This window comes from Poecile atricapillus, chromosome 12 (genome assembly GCF_030490865.1).
Source record: "Poecile atricapillus isolate bPoeAtr1 chromosome 12, bPoeAtr1.hap1, whole genome shotgun sequence".
Taxonomy (NCBI): Eukaryota; Metazoa; Chordata; class Aves; order Passeriformes; family Paridae; genus Poecile; species Poecile atricapillus.
Window position 1 is genome coordinate 16,176,654 of NC_081260.1, and position 14,511 is coordinate 16,191,164.

The 14,511-nt window shown below is 38.5% G+C and overlaps 1 protein-coding gene across 1 annotated transcript in view; it reads right to left on the reverse strand.

The window, feature by feature from the left end:
* Positions 1-14,511, reverse strand: part of CHM (CHM Rab escort protein) — a 54,017-nt gene that overhangs the window by 30,468 nt on the left and 9,038 nt on the right. Inside the window, exons 2-6 of the mRNA XM_058847962.1 lie at positions 12,823-12,889; positions 7,130-7,202; positions 5,859-5,983; positions 1,741-2,185; positions 503-619 (exon numbers count right to left, since the gene is read on the reverse strand). Of these exons, the coding sequence (XP_058703945.1) occupies positions 503-619; positions 1,741-2,185; positions 5,859-5,983; positions 7,130-7,202; positions 12,823-12,889 (827 nt within the window). The remainder of the gene's footprint in view (positions 1-502; positions 620-1,740; positions 2,186-5,858; positions 5,984-7,129; positions 7,203-12,822; positions 12,890-14,511) is intronic.

Here is a 14,511-nt window from a genome sequence, read left to right on the forward strand (position 1 = left end):
ACTGTAACTAAAGTTACTAATTTTCCACAATAAGAATATTCAAAAATCTTTTCCAGCCTCTTCCTCTTTTTATTTCCCTTTAATTTCACTTGCATCTCTGACTACAGAGGTAGTCACTAGAGTTTGTATGAACTGTGCCATTATCACAGTGACTTCTCTTGTACATCACATAGAGACAACTCAAGTCTATGTTAGAATCTTGAAACCTAAAATCTGCTAATCTTCAAGAATTAACTGCCAGTCAGTTATGGCCTAAACATTTAGCCTGAGGTAAAAATTTATGTCAATATACTGGACTGCACAACCTTATTTTAGTTTGCTTTGACTTTATTTTAATATTTATATATAACACATACAGACATCTTTTCTTGCAGAAATTAAATTAGAATCATAATTAAGGAAAAAGCACCAGCTTTGTATCACAAAGTTCTCAAAAAGCCAATTTGAAGCTTCTTGACTTTAAGAAGAGATGAAACACGTGCAGCACGTGATTTTCTGGTACCTGTTCTACTTTCCCTTCTCGGAAGGCGAGAACTCGCGTGGCGTTTTTGAACTCAGCGTATCTGCTCACGTTGGACTTAATGAGGAGGTCAATTAACAGGCCCCGGGAATAAAGCAACTGCACAGGGAGGAGAAAGGATGTGGTGGGTGAAAAGGATCAGTGAAGTACCCAACAAAATCCTCACTGGCTGCTCCCTAAACCCCCTGAACCAAGAGTCACCTTTTCCATAGGTAAATTCCTTAACTCCCAAGCTAAGGTTTAGTCATATATAATTCAATCATCTTTCTTTAAGCTACAAATACATGATGAAATACAGAAGGGCCAGAAATGTAGCTATGAACTGAAAATGTCTGTATTGAAAAGTCTCGTGGTCCTGAGGAAGAGACTTGGCAAGATCACACAGGAATTTTTTGGATAAAGGTTTCCTGGGATGCCGACGAGGACACCACAAGGAAGCCGATGTTCCCGTGCCAGGGAAACCCCCCACAGTCCTGGCCTTGCCCTGCTGACCACTCTTGTGTCTGAATTCTGGGATTTGCTGCAATTTACATCATGTCCCACAGAGGGTCAGCCACAGTATAAAAGGGATAAAAAATACCATTATCTACTTAACTACCACCCACTGGTGGTGACTGAATGATGACTGAACACCCACTGGAAGGATCTTGGTGCTCAAGATGTCATTGAGAGGATATTTGGAAGTGGGATTCACATTTGGAACATGAAGTTTGCAATAATGCATTTTGTAGTGTCTTCACAAAGACTTGAATGGATTAGTGAAGGGAGTTTCTTTTTCAGTTTACAGAGATTTGAAAAATCTTTTTAGGCAAAATATGAAAAATATTCAACTTTGAAAAAATATCCCTGTGCTGCAAAACACATTTTTTATTTTCTTAAAAAGATAAATCTGCATGCAGATTGCTCTTTCTTGCTTAAAAATGTAACTTTTAATGGTACTACTTAAAAAGAGAGATTTTGCTGATACTAAGTGCTGTATTTAATGAAATTTACTTTTATGGTGGTATTTCTAAGCTGTGTTTTTTGATCTCTTTGCTTATAAAACACTGAAGGACACATATTAAATAGCTCATGTTTGTTTTAGGGATAACAAGTCTTACTTCTCAAGAGTGACTATTTTGCCTCGAAGGTGCTGTCTCAACATGAAGGGTTTTAAAACAAATGTCAGCATTTTAAGCACAGTAAATGTCCTTATACAAAAAGAGTCAATTAGTTCCTACCTTAGAAACTAAATCAATATTAAACCTTCTGCCTTCTCTGACAATCTGGGAATAGGTGATCTTCTTTGGTTCTTGGGCAGCACTTTCAGAGGGTGCAGCTTCCGTCTCTGCCGGTTCCGGAGCAGATTCTCCCGAAGCCGTGCTGGGAGCAGTTCCACTGCCAGGGGCTGCTCCTGCCCCATCCCCTGGAGCTGCCTCAGTGCCCAGGGCCTGCTCTGGCTCTGGGGTCAGTGGCTCCTCTCCAGGGCTCTCCACTGCTGGATTCTCTTCCTCTGACCCTGGAGAAAGCCCCTCTGCTGCTGGACTCTCCTCTGATCCCAGAGAAATCCCCTCCACTGCTGGACTCTCCTCTGACCCTGGAGAAACCCCCTGGGCAGCAGGGGCTCCAAACACAGGCAGCTTTGGCAGTGCACCAGCTTCTTCAACACCTTCAGCTGAATCCTGACTGATTAAAAACACAGAGGGGAAAAACAGGGAGGAAAAGTCTTTTTGAAGAGTCTTAAAAACTTGATTGAAGTTTTGAGTTGGTGCCAGAACAGAAACCTCAAGCATTTCTAGGAAAAGCATTAGAATTTCTTTATCCTGGCCCATTCAGGTGTTCTGCCCACTAACAAACTCTGCTTCTTTGGCTGCACAGCTGTAATTCAAGAGGACTATTTTTATTGAGGAGAAAAAAAATGCCAACAAAAATTTGAGTTTTTACTTTACATATACTCAAAAATAGAAGGATCTCAAAATGAAAATCTAGGCCCTCATAGTGAAACAATACACAACTACATAAACAACAGAAATGTAGTATTTTGAAATAAAAGCAGTAACTTGATTAGGTGTTCCCTATGGGATTAAAAACCATGAAATTGAAATGCAATAATGCATTAAGGTCATTAAGCTGCGATACTGTCCTGAAGAAAACAGACAAGCTTTACACAACCGAGCTCCTCTGCAGCCACAATCCCAGCAGGGCCACTGAGAACCAGACCACTTTGACCCAAAGCTTAAATAAAACTTTCCAATTCCTTTTTCAACGCTGCCCTTGCATTCTCATTCGTTGTTCAAGCAGCAATGCTGTTATGCAAGTGCTCCAAATCCATGCACGGGGGCTGAAGGCAGTCAGTCACAGGAGGGACATTCCCACACAAAATTTACTCTCCACAGTTCATTTCTGTTCCATAACATTTCTTTAAAATTCCCTTTATAAAGCAGCACTTCACTTTTAATCTCATCTACTTGTTTTATGTTAAACTTCAGTGACACCTCCCTTAGAAAGCAGGACTTTTGAACTTGGTTTAGTTTACACTACCAGCTGAGATGAATCAAATCAGTGTCATTGTAAGTGAAAGGAGTTCAGCAATAATTCCAAACTATCTTTTTATCTTTATACCACAAGCCATTAATGCACTGAATAAACAATTTAATCTTGGCTGAAAACTAATGAACTATGATTTTAAAGGTGACCTGCAAACACTGAGTATTAACAGGATGGTTAAAATTCCCAGAACAGCAAGGAATTACTCAGCATCGATACCAAAATGCTCCCTCACACACCTGCAGCCTTACAGATGGAAGCAGAGGCAGGATTTCTGTTCAAGAAGGAACAAAAACCTCAAATCCTTTAAAAATTTCTCCTCATTTATGAACCCATGGAGCTCACATGGACATATGAAAAGTTTGGAAGCAATCTCCCAGCTTGGGCACAGTCACCAGGAAGCACTTAACTCATGACTGGGCTAAAATATTGCCCTGGGAAATACAGGAACTGCTACAAGGAAGCACTAATGAGAGAAGGCTGTTTCTATACATTAATTATGTCTTTTTGCTTCAGATTGCCAGCATTAAGTAACTATAAAATATCAAAGAAAGATAAGTCCTTTGTCAAATGTTTTTTGAAAAAGTAATCTCTGCTACAAATATAAATGGAAGTCAGTAAAATTTTGGGGTTCTATCTGGATTTTGGGTTTTTTTTAAGGATTCTGGAACATGGTGTTTGTGAAAACTGCAAAAGCTCTTGCCAGTAATTCAGTAATTAAGAATGAAGCTTTTACTTAACTCATCCTAAACCTTTATAACACAAAATTTCAGAATAAGGTTTTCTTTCTACCTTCCCTAAATCTCAATGAACAGTTAATCTAATTTTACACATACTTGATTATTACTTTTTTTAATCAAAATAAATTTGGATTCATAACACACTGTGTTTTTCTATATCACTCTGAAAAGCAGTGTAACAGAAATATTTACATATTTTAAATCTCCATTCACTTCCCATTAAAGAACAGGTAAATCTCCATGATTTGCAGCTCCACACTTTTTATGAGAGCCCAAAAGCTGTATATAATCTAAATTCATGCCATCCTTCCTATAGGACCAAATATCCCTGAATAATGTAAGAACTGTCTATAAAAATGACTCAAATTGAACTTCTGTACAGACAATTCTTCTCCTAATTCAGAAAAAAATAATACATCTGCAGACAAATTGTTGTGTAAATTTAGAATATTATCTTCCACCATTCATCAATTAATGGTACTAACAAAGGAATATCTTAAAATGAATGTGTCTTATTAATGCCTTGTAACAGCAACCCCTTCAGATAGGTCAAATGAAAAATTGCCAACCAGCTGGTTAATTTATTCAGCACAGGTGTTCACTATTTATTTTTCAGCCATTTGCCTTTTTTCAATCCAGCTTGTTGTAGACACAGTATTCTTTCCCTTTGATGGATGCACTTTGTTCTAAGGCCATTCATTTCAGATTTGCACTGTGTATATTATACTGCTACCCAGCTGTTTATTCTTTCAAAATAAATGTTTAATGGTTACTTCATAGGAGTTACAAAAGTTAAGCAAAAACAACAGAATCTAGGCAGAACATGTAAATTGTCAGAAACACAGTAATTGACTCTCTCAGAAAGTTTGAAGTTCTTTTGGAGAACTTTTTCTTTGCCAGGTTTATTAATCTTATCCTTGTTCCTTGGGTGGATTGGGGGATTTTTTTTGGTGATGACCAAGACAGACAGCACTGTACTAAATTGCTAAATTGAATGCTTAAAAGCATGATTTTACCCAAGTATAATGTCACTTCTAAGTGTGAAATCTCAGTGCTACAGGACTCATTTGGGAGCCAGCTATCAGTCAAAAATCATACACTAAGTTAAAAGACTATGAAACCTTTCCATCTGATTTAATTCTTGTTCTGAACAATATTTATTATGACAACACGATGAGAATTACAATATCCAAGTGCTATTGGTTTAAAATAAGCATTACTTTATCTTAAATCCAGTCAAGCACCGTTACTGTGCAGTACAGAACCTTGGAAAAGTCTCAGTGTGTGACCTTCAGATTGTATTTATGCAATTCACATCTTTTTTCCCCTAATTATGATGTTTAAAGGAAAAAAAAGCTGTATTTCTCTATGAGTATGTGTCAGCATTTCATTTAGCTACCTATGGTATTCTCTAAGGGATTTGAGGTTAAACTTACATAACTACCTCAAAGAATTTCCTCTCAGGAACTCTGGAGAGTGCTCAGTTCAGTGCAAACCCCAGAAGATAAAAATAATTAATAAATAAATAAATAAATAAATACCCAGTTAATTTAGTTAAATTTATTACATATAAAAAGGACAAAGTGCAATATTACTTTACCATTTTAGCCCAAGGAAGTATGTCATAATTACAGTATTCTGTCTGTGTTCCAGTTCTTTTGTATGTGGTTCATTTTGCATGCATTTAGGGGTTTAATTTTTGACCAAGAACAGCAGCTTTTAGGCAAATTAAGAATGGAAAAATTGAATTGATCTCAGTGCACAACTGCCTACTACTACTAAAATCTAAACACAACACTTCTGTTTTCTACTCAGAAGTAAATCACAAACTCACAAAGTTGGCCAACAAATTACACTGCACCCAGAGAGGTCATTTAGGAAGGATCAGGTTTTTTTAGTGAAGTGATGTCAACAAAGCCCAAGGACAGGAGCAACATTTCAGAGGCCAGGGTTACTTTTTGAGACAATGTGCAATATGGCAGCGTGGTGAAACCCTTAAAACCAAAAGCACAACATGATCCTTTACCCCTGGGCATACAAAAGTGTTCATGAATTTCTAGATTTCTACTTACTCTCCAAAACAGAAATCTTCAACATGTTGAATAGTTTTATCCTTGCTGCTAAGAGGAATTGCTTCTTCATCCTCAAGGATCAGTTTTCTCCAGTCGTCACATTCATCACTGAGATCTGTCTTTTGCTTAAAAGAACAAGTATAAAATTACATATTGTACTGTGCAAGCTGTTCTTCAACTATAAATCTCTGTAGACACAAATAATACACAGCCCCTAATACTATAAGAAAAAAACCTGCTCTTACCTGTCTTAATTTTTTTTTCTATTTATATTTTTTGAGTTAAAACAGTGAGAGCTGGTTACTTTATTACACCATGCCGACATTTGTACTACAGCATTGGCTCTAGTAATCTGAAACACAGTGTTAAATGAAGTACAGGCTTTAGTAGAGAGTTGAATGTAACTTGGAATACAACCTCCTAAAAGATAGGTTTGCCACAGCCAGGGTAGCTCCAGATTCTGTGACAAAACTCTCTGAATGGAGAACACATGGGAAAACATGGTGACCTGGGGGACTGTATTAATCTGTGCACGCAGGAATCTCTAAATCATACAACAGAACTCAAAGAATATGAAGCTCTGGCACTGAACAAGTGCCCTGATTATGCCAGGAGGCAGCACAGTGTAAAGAACAGGCGTGAGACTGAGCTGAGAAACTTCCATCTTCTACGGCCCAACAGGCTCCAAGCATTTCCGTAAATAACAGAGCAGCCATTTGCTAATCCAGCCCAAGTGCTCCATCTCCTGAATAAATATCCTCCCTGGAAGGCTTCTAGTGGACTGCCATGAATCAGATAAACTTTGGTCATTGAAAAATACACTATCAGCATTCATCTTTTTGTCCTGGTTACAGGACATTTCAATGGAAGGATCCAGCACCCACTTTTTTCCCTCTAAAGAAGAATCAGCTGAATACAAACAAAAATAAAAGGGCTGAAATGTCAGAGAGTGGAAAATAATCAAAGGGGAAATTGAAAAGATCAGATTATCATAAAGGAACTGAAACAATGGTGTGGTTGCTTCTCTTTAAGCTCAAGAACCCAGAAGTGTGGCCTCAATCAGACTGACAAGGCAGGCACATCAGAGCCTCAGCCTGCCAGGCCAGATGGGTGAGGCTCAACCAGTAAAGCTGGGAACTACAAACCTCTTTGATCTGTCAAATTACCAAAGAGCAAAAGAAGGGAGGTAATTTGTCTTGTAATAAATCATGCAAACAACAGAGATTCAATGTTAAGTTGGCCTAAAAGAAGCAATTTGGGATTTTTTTTACCTGATTTTCTTTAATCCAGGACAATAATCCTGAAAAACTAAAGCTGGCCCAGTTTCCACCATAGTAATTTCTCCTGTAAAGAACAAAAGAAAACTTGTTGGACAGGTAAAACAGCTTTCCCAGATTTAAAGAAAAAACAACCAAGTCTGATACATTCAAAACATTTTACATGGCAAGATTCTTCAGATGCAGAATAGATAAAAATTAGTATTTTGCAACACTTAATCAAATGCAAAATTTCCATTTTACTCCTTGTATGCATCTCTGACCAAACACACCGTAGTCCAAAATCAAATTATTTGGAGGGTAAATGGGTATTGCTGAGAACAACTCAGGGGATGGTATGAAGAAAAGGAAAATAGAGATAATACTGCTTTTTGGCCAAGACTGGCTCTCTTATGCATTATGTCAAATACTGGAAAGTGCAGTTTATTGTTTATCTACTGCTTACACAACATATTATGCCTATTACAGCCTGTGAAGGTGCTCTGGCAAAACACTTATTGAACTGCATGTACTGCAGGTGGAGCCAAAGGAACTGATTTGTACAAAGTGATCATCCCTCCCTGAGCACTTCCCAGTTTCCATTTACCACCTTCTTGCTTGAAAAAGATTATTTACTGCTTTTAAATCACAAAAAAATTAATGGTTCTGCTGTTAATCAAATAAAGTCTCTTCTCTCTCTTTAAAATTTCTATACCATACTCTAAACATATGTTGGATTAGTTAGCTTTTGTGATCATGCATAGCATATCTTAACAAGTCTGAGAATAAAAATAATAGAGCAACGAAAACATCACCAGTTCTTGCAAAATAAAAGTTATTACAGGATTTAACTCTGTTTTCTGGCAGTGTGTACTGGCACTTCAGAAGCCTCAAAGATACCAAAAATACCCTCCTGAATAGATAGTTATTGCATACACTAAAAAAACTAATAAAAAAAATGTAAGGAGGAAGATAGGGTTTGCATTTTAAAGAATAATGTGAAGGCTGTTAAATCAATCTTATCATAACCTCCTCCACTTTTAAATTGTAGAGATCAGTGTGATAACAGGGAAAAGCTAAATTCAGGTTAGATTCTCCTGACTAGATTTACGAGGGGATGCTTTTGACAGGGCTTATCTGTACTGACAAAGACTTCATTAAGAGTGTCAGCCCCGCTCCAGCACCAGAGGCTGCTGCTCTGGACCACGGTGCTTACTTAGCATATGAAGGACAGATGTCTGCTGAGCAGTGCCTAATTGCTCCTGACTACAAACTGACCTAAAAAAGTCTTTCAGCTCCTGCAAGGCAATAGTGAAGAACATAAATAGGACATCTTTTGCAAAGACAACAAAATCCAGGATTCACTGAATAAAGGTGGCTCCACCAGTGCATTGTGGTGTTCCAGGCCCTGAGCTGGGGGAACTGAGCCCGCAGCCTGCAGTGCGGTGATGGAGCAGCACAGCTCCATCTGCAGATGGTTTCCCAACAGGAACTCCAATCCTCTCTAACAGGAGCCCATCCTTACTTCATGAGACTGACATGGTGAGCTCCAGAACTTCTGCTGTTTGCTATCACACAGAACACAAAGCAATGAGGATTAAATCTGAAATGCCCAATTCTGTGAGATTTCAATCTGTAAAAGACACTGACAGTTGCATGTGATGGTACTTCCAGCTTTGTTTAAGCTGTCAAAGGTGCAGGGTAATTTCTTCATTTCTCTTCAGATTCTAGAAAATAAAAAGTTCAATATCCATGTATTATCTGTCATTTCTGGGATTTCGAAAAACCATGGCCATGAAGATTTATTTTTAAGGAAACCTGCTGCTCTGGTTTGAAGTTTCTTGAATACAGAGTGCAATATACAGCTGTTGGAGCAAGCAATGCCACGATCACCAAAATCCCAGAAAACACCTGCCTAAATTTTGGAGTGGGTTTTTTGAATCTACACCAATATTAAACCATGTATATTTAGACTATTTAAAGTTAGAATTTTCGGTAAGAGAAATTAACATTATTTTCCCAGAAAGTTACAAAAGTTTATTTGTGAGTCAGACATCTTTCATCTGAACATTCCTCTGTTCATCAGCTGGATTTTCCTTTGGAATTGTTTAACCCAGTGTTGAGGCAACCCAGTGTGTTCAACAAAGCACTGCATGACCCTGCTGTGGAGCTCCATCCATTCTGAGGAGGTGGCACAGCCTTTCTCCAAAGGAAAATGAACCACAGCTGTCCCTCCTCTCCTCTGGTGTCTGAGCATCCTTCCCAAGTTGGGTAATGCCACCTCAAATATTCATCTTCTCCTCAAGTAGCAACTTCCAGATTTTTTTTTTAATCCTGGAATTTTAATTAGTTTCCCTGTCCTACATGATGAATCAGGATTGCTTAATTTTCTCATCTGAAAACACTACAGAAGGAAGACAGAGCAGACATGATTACTGACATAATGAGCAAAGTTTATAGCAAGTCTTGGAGAGGAATTCTGAGAAGAGCTGACTAATGGTTTTACAATTAGGACTCCTTTGTAACCAAATATTTTTGTTATAATTGCCCTGAAGATGAACTGAGGAATTCCTTTAAGTAATGCTCAAGATCAAAGCCTAATTAAAGCTAAAATATTGTCCCAAAATCTCAAGGCCAAAGCTCCCCTCTTCTCTTGCTATATTAGCAAACTACAAAGATGGATATTCTCTCCTTTTTTTAGAGTTATAATCCAATTATTCCCTAACTAAGAACAGGAAGCATTCTGAAGGTGCAACAGCAGAGGTGGAAAATACTTTTTCTACCAAGTTAGAGCACAGATGCTCTCCTTCCCTACCACACATTATTTCTTAAATTATATTTGTTCAAGACTCCTCCCGTGTTACCTGGGTTTCACCTGAATTACAACACTGCTCCTTTCCTTCACATTTTTCAAATCTCTAATCTGCAGTTCAGAGCTAACAGCAGAAAAAAGTTTTGCAAACTTTTGGAAATGTAGCTAAAGTACAATTTTATCTCTGAAAAAACCTTGTCTCTTCTCCTATGTTAACTTTCCACCTTTTTCTTCAGTTACCCAGACCATTTTCAAAATAATTGGCAAATTCCAATCCAGAACATTGAAATCACAAATTGTTTCTGACTGATTAACAATCTGAATGTTGACCAAGAAAATATCTAATGTGCCCTTCCGTAGACAGATAGCAATTTGAGAAACTGGACACTTCTGAAAGAAGGAAATTCACAATTAAAACCTAAGATCAGCAAAGGATTTGTTGGCCAGTGCTGCTTGGAGCGCTGGCCCTTCCCAGGGCCATGGCACAGCCCCCACACCCAAAGCTGCTGATGCCTCAGCATTTCCCCCAAGAGCTGACTCCACGTGTCTGTCCTGCATCTGATCTTCCAGAAAGAAGTCCTGAGCCATCAGGGCAGCTGTCTTTTGCACAGGAAGTTACTGCCACATCGATTTTAAGGGTCTGAACACAAAATGACTTATGCTTCAAACCCGTGAAGTTTCCTGTGCTACCTATCAGTACACAGGCAAATGTATTAAAGATTCCCATTCTGGCCCAGTGATGTGTTTAGGAGTTGCCTGGCTTTCAGGAGGAGGGGTTTAACCCAAACAGCTCCTGAGATCCTTCAGCACAAAGGGTGGGTGACAGTGGCAGCCACTTGTGCTACACCACATTATATCCTGGGATGTGAACATGACCAAAGAGAATTATCACAGCCCAGCTGAGACCGTGTTTTACTCTCTCTTTGCTGTGAGATTGTATCCTAAACCAAAATAAACCGAAAAAGGACATTTTCAAAAGAGCTCATAAGATACCAAAATTAACAATTTTTTGCTTAGTTTTCCTTATTGAAATGAAATAATTTCTTTATTTTTCTTGCAAGACATTGATCTGATTAGAGAAGCACCTGTTTTGCTCTCTGGCTGCTGTATTCCCACAGCTCCCTCACTTCACAGCAGTTAAAGATCCAAAGAGGGCTGTATGAAGACACAGGGTCTATTACATATATTTTACAAGTTCTGAAAAAAAAGTGAGACAAACTGTCTAGCATGAAGTGGGACAAACTACAAAAGCAGGGATCTTGGACCAGGGAGGTACAGGAATAAGTCCCAGTATACTCTCGGATGCTCAAATAAAAGAATTTTGGACACAAAGAAAACTCAAGTGCTCTACAGGCAAAGTATAGTCAAAAAATAAGGAAGGTAAAAGGTGTCAAGAAGCAAGACATGCCCAGTTTGCTCTACTTCTCACAGAAAAGAAGTTAACATTCTGCATCTTGACTCTCCTTTGCCTTTGAATTAAATTCTATGTAGAAAGATAAATAAGCCAATGAGCAAGGATGTACACAATAAAACTGCAGCCTTCAAATGCTGTGTTCAAATTGTATCAAATACAAAATGTAGCTAAACATGCATCACCCCTAACTGCCTCATCCTCCAAACTGGTGCCTAACTACAGATACAGAATTAAATGATGCAAATAAACAAAGGACCAAAAGCAGAAACTTGACCAAGTGGATAGAGAAAGTCCTTTGCACGTGTACAATTAGTACAGGAAGCATATTCACTTCAAGTAATCCACTTTTAGTCTTGATCTACCTTTTTCCAGCACCTTCAAATTTAAACTAAGTGCCAATCTCCACATTTTAAATTGCAAATTACTTTTCTAAATCATTTAACAAATATCCTTGAAATTTCACATGTCAACAGCTCATTAATATCTACAGTAAATGTAGCTCTCTGAGAAGAACCACAGATTTTACGTTTATTGAGACAGATAGCTGGCACAGAGAAATAGAGCTCCTTCAATTACTAGTTGGCAGAAGCTAACTTCAGTTTAAAATCAGTCTACAGCAATTTATGGCAACACTGCAGTGAAGTGACTATTTTGAATAAGATTAGCTACTGCTGATGGCAATGCTTGGACAGTTTTTATAAATCAAACTCAGAACTCAGTATTTTATAATAGGCCACTTCAAAACTATCTCCCATAATCACCTATGCAGTATATTATGATAAATGCAAACATGGCTGGAGATTAAAAGTAATAAAATAAGGTACACAAGGTAATGAGAGCAAGTAAACTATAAACAAAGACTTTATGCATATATGTTTGCAATACCTGGTGCCTGACTTAACTGGGTCCTTTGTAGGGAACAACAGATTAATCAAAGTAGCACATCTAACAGCTATTTCAGTAATCCCAAATCTTGTTTCTTTATACATTGAGAAAAATTTGAATTCATAATTCTGATATTAATGAAGGGGACAATTCACATTGTTAAAAGGTGATATTCACCATAGCTAAAAACAGGCATAGCTAACAGAATCAAACTCCAGTGGCCAATACTATTTATCAGAGACTTTGAAAACAAAAAACTGAAATAACACAAGTCATTCTTACCAAAGAGAATGGGATAATTACTGTCAGGAATGAGAATCACAGGCACTAAACCTGTAGCCATTCCTGCCTGTAGCAAAGAAAGAGCCATCACAGCATCTTTCACCACAGCACTGATGTTCCAAATCCCTGAGCTAGCTTCCAAAAACTGCCTGCTCTATTGATGGAAATAACACCCCCAAAATAAGGCAGAGACAGAAACACAACATTACTTGGTGCCAGATGAAGAGAGGAGTCCTGCAGCCCACACTGTCAGAGACACAGAAACCCTTCCAGTCAGTTTAGCTCTGAAAAAGGGAAATTACTGGAGTAACTTACGAATCCACATGAAGAACTCTCTGGCCACTTCTGGCACATGCTGCTGCAATAATGGACTCAGGCAAACCTGAAATGACACGTGCAGTTTTTAGAACTTAGCATGCCATGATATATTAAAAATTGCAATAATGGTAGAACTTGGTCAGAAGCAGTCAACTTAAAAGAGAAATGTTGCAATGTGAGCCACTGAAATTTTTAACAGTCTCATGTTACTAAAATAATGAACACTATTTTGTGCTCTTTAACATTTTGCTGACCCTCTTAAATGCCACTTGTTTTTATTTTTTTAATAACTTTATAGTACATACCACTTGCAAACACTACTGAGTTAAAGCTTGGCACCAGCATCTTCTCTCCATACCCTGCTATCATAACCAGATTGAACAACTGCCAGCACAGTGACACCCAAAGCTTAGTGGGGTGCTCTGTAACCACACTCTTGGTAATGCAGACAGGTATTACCTGAGGGCAATTTTGTGTATTTTTGTTCACTTCAAAATGAACAGAAAGACTGTGATTGTTCTTAGAGTGGTATCCCTATCAAAATCTCCCACGTTATGCAATTACACTCTACCAAATCAGTATGCTTTCACTATATTTAGAAAAAATACAGAGCAAAAAAGCACACCAAAAGGCTGTGCTATCTCTACCAGCAATACATGCTTGGAATGGCACAGGATGCCACTGGAGCTCAATAAATAAATGGGGCTGTTCTGTAATGTCTGCTCCCACTCACCAGATTTCACATGCCCAGTTAAATGTCTTGGATTCTGGAGCAGGTTCAGAAAAGCAGAACAGCTCACCAGCTAAGCTCTGTGGTGCTAACTTCTCTCAAATCTCTTTTTCAATGATCTGTTGGCTGTTTAAGCAAGTAATTCAGGAACAGCAATTAAAACTCTAGGGAGTGGTATTAGGAGACACTTAGGCCACGTATTCAATTAAGAGATGAGATTAAAGAAGTGTTTGGCTGATCTGATTTCCAGCAGCACCAGAAGCAGCTGCAGTGGTGCAACTGCAGAGACAGAACTGGAAGGGGAAAAAGCAGCTGTGGAAGGGCACAATCTGCTCTGGCTCACTCCATGACAAACATCATCCCCAGCAGAACTCCAGGCCCATGCTGTCTGTTCCTTAGATGGAACAGTGCCTTTACCAACAGATAAAACCTTGCAGTCTAGAAAAGACTAGACATCCCCTGAGAGCTGGGCACACCAGACCACTGTTTCACCAACTCTTCAAACCAGCAAAGGCAAACACAATAATCAAAATAAAGAGGTGCAACCTCTGCCCTCATCATCTCCTGCCCCTCCTGACCTCCTTCTAAATCAAATTTCAAAGTCGGTTTTTGGGAGAGCAGTTCTATGGTGATGTCCAAAAGTACAAATGCTTGTATCAATACAAAGAAAGAAGTTTAAGACAGGCATGACAAATTTTCTAGGAAAATAGCTACCACCTCCCTGCAAATCTTCTGGTTTTAACGATTACTTTTTTGACGGATTTAAAAAAAAAAAAAAATCCTTCTCTGAATTGATAAAGCAGAAAAAGTGAAAATAGTTTTGCACTGCTGACCTTCCACAGCAAGTGAAGGTTTAACACAGAATTAACCTCCAGGGGCAGTGGAGGGATGAACAGTTGCAGCAGTTCCTGGGATGTTTCTTTCACAGCCTAGGAAGGCCAAAAGTTTTCTGAGTT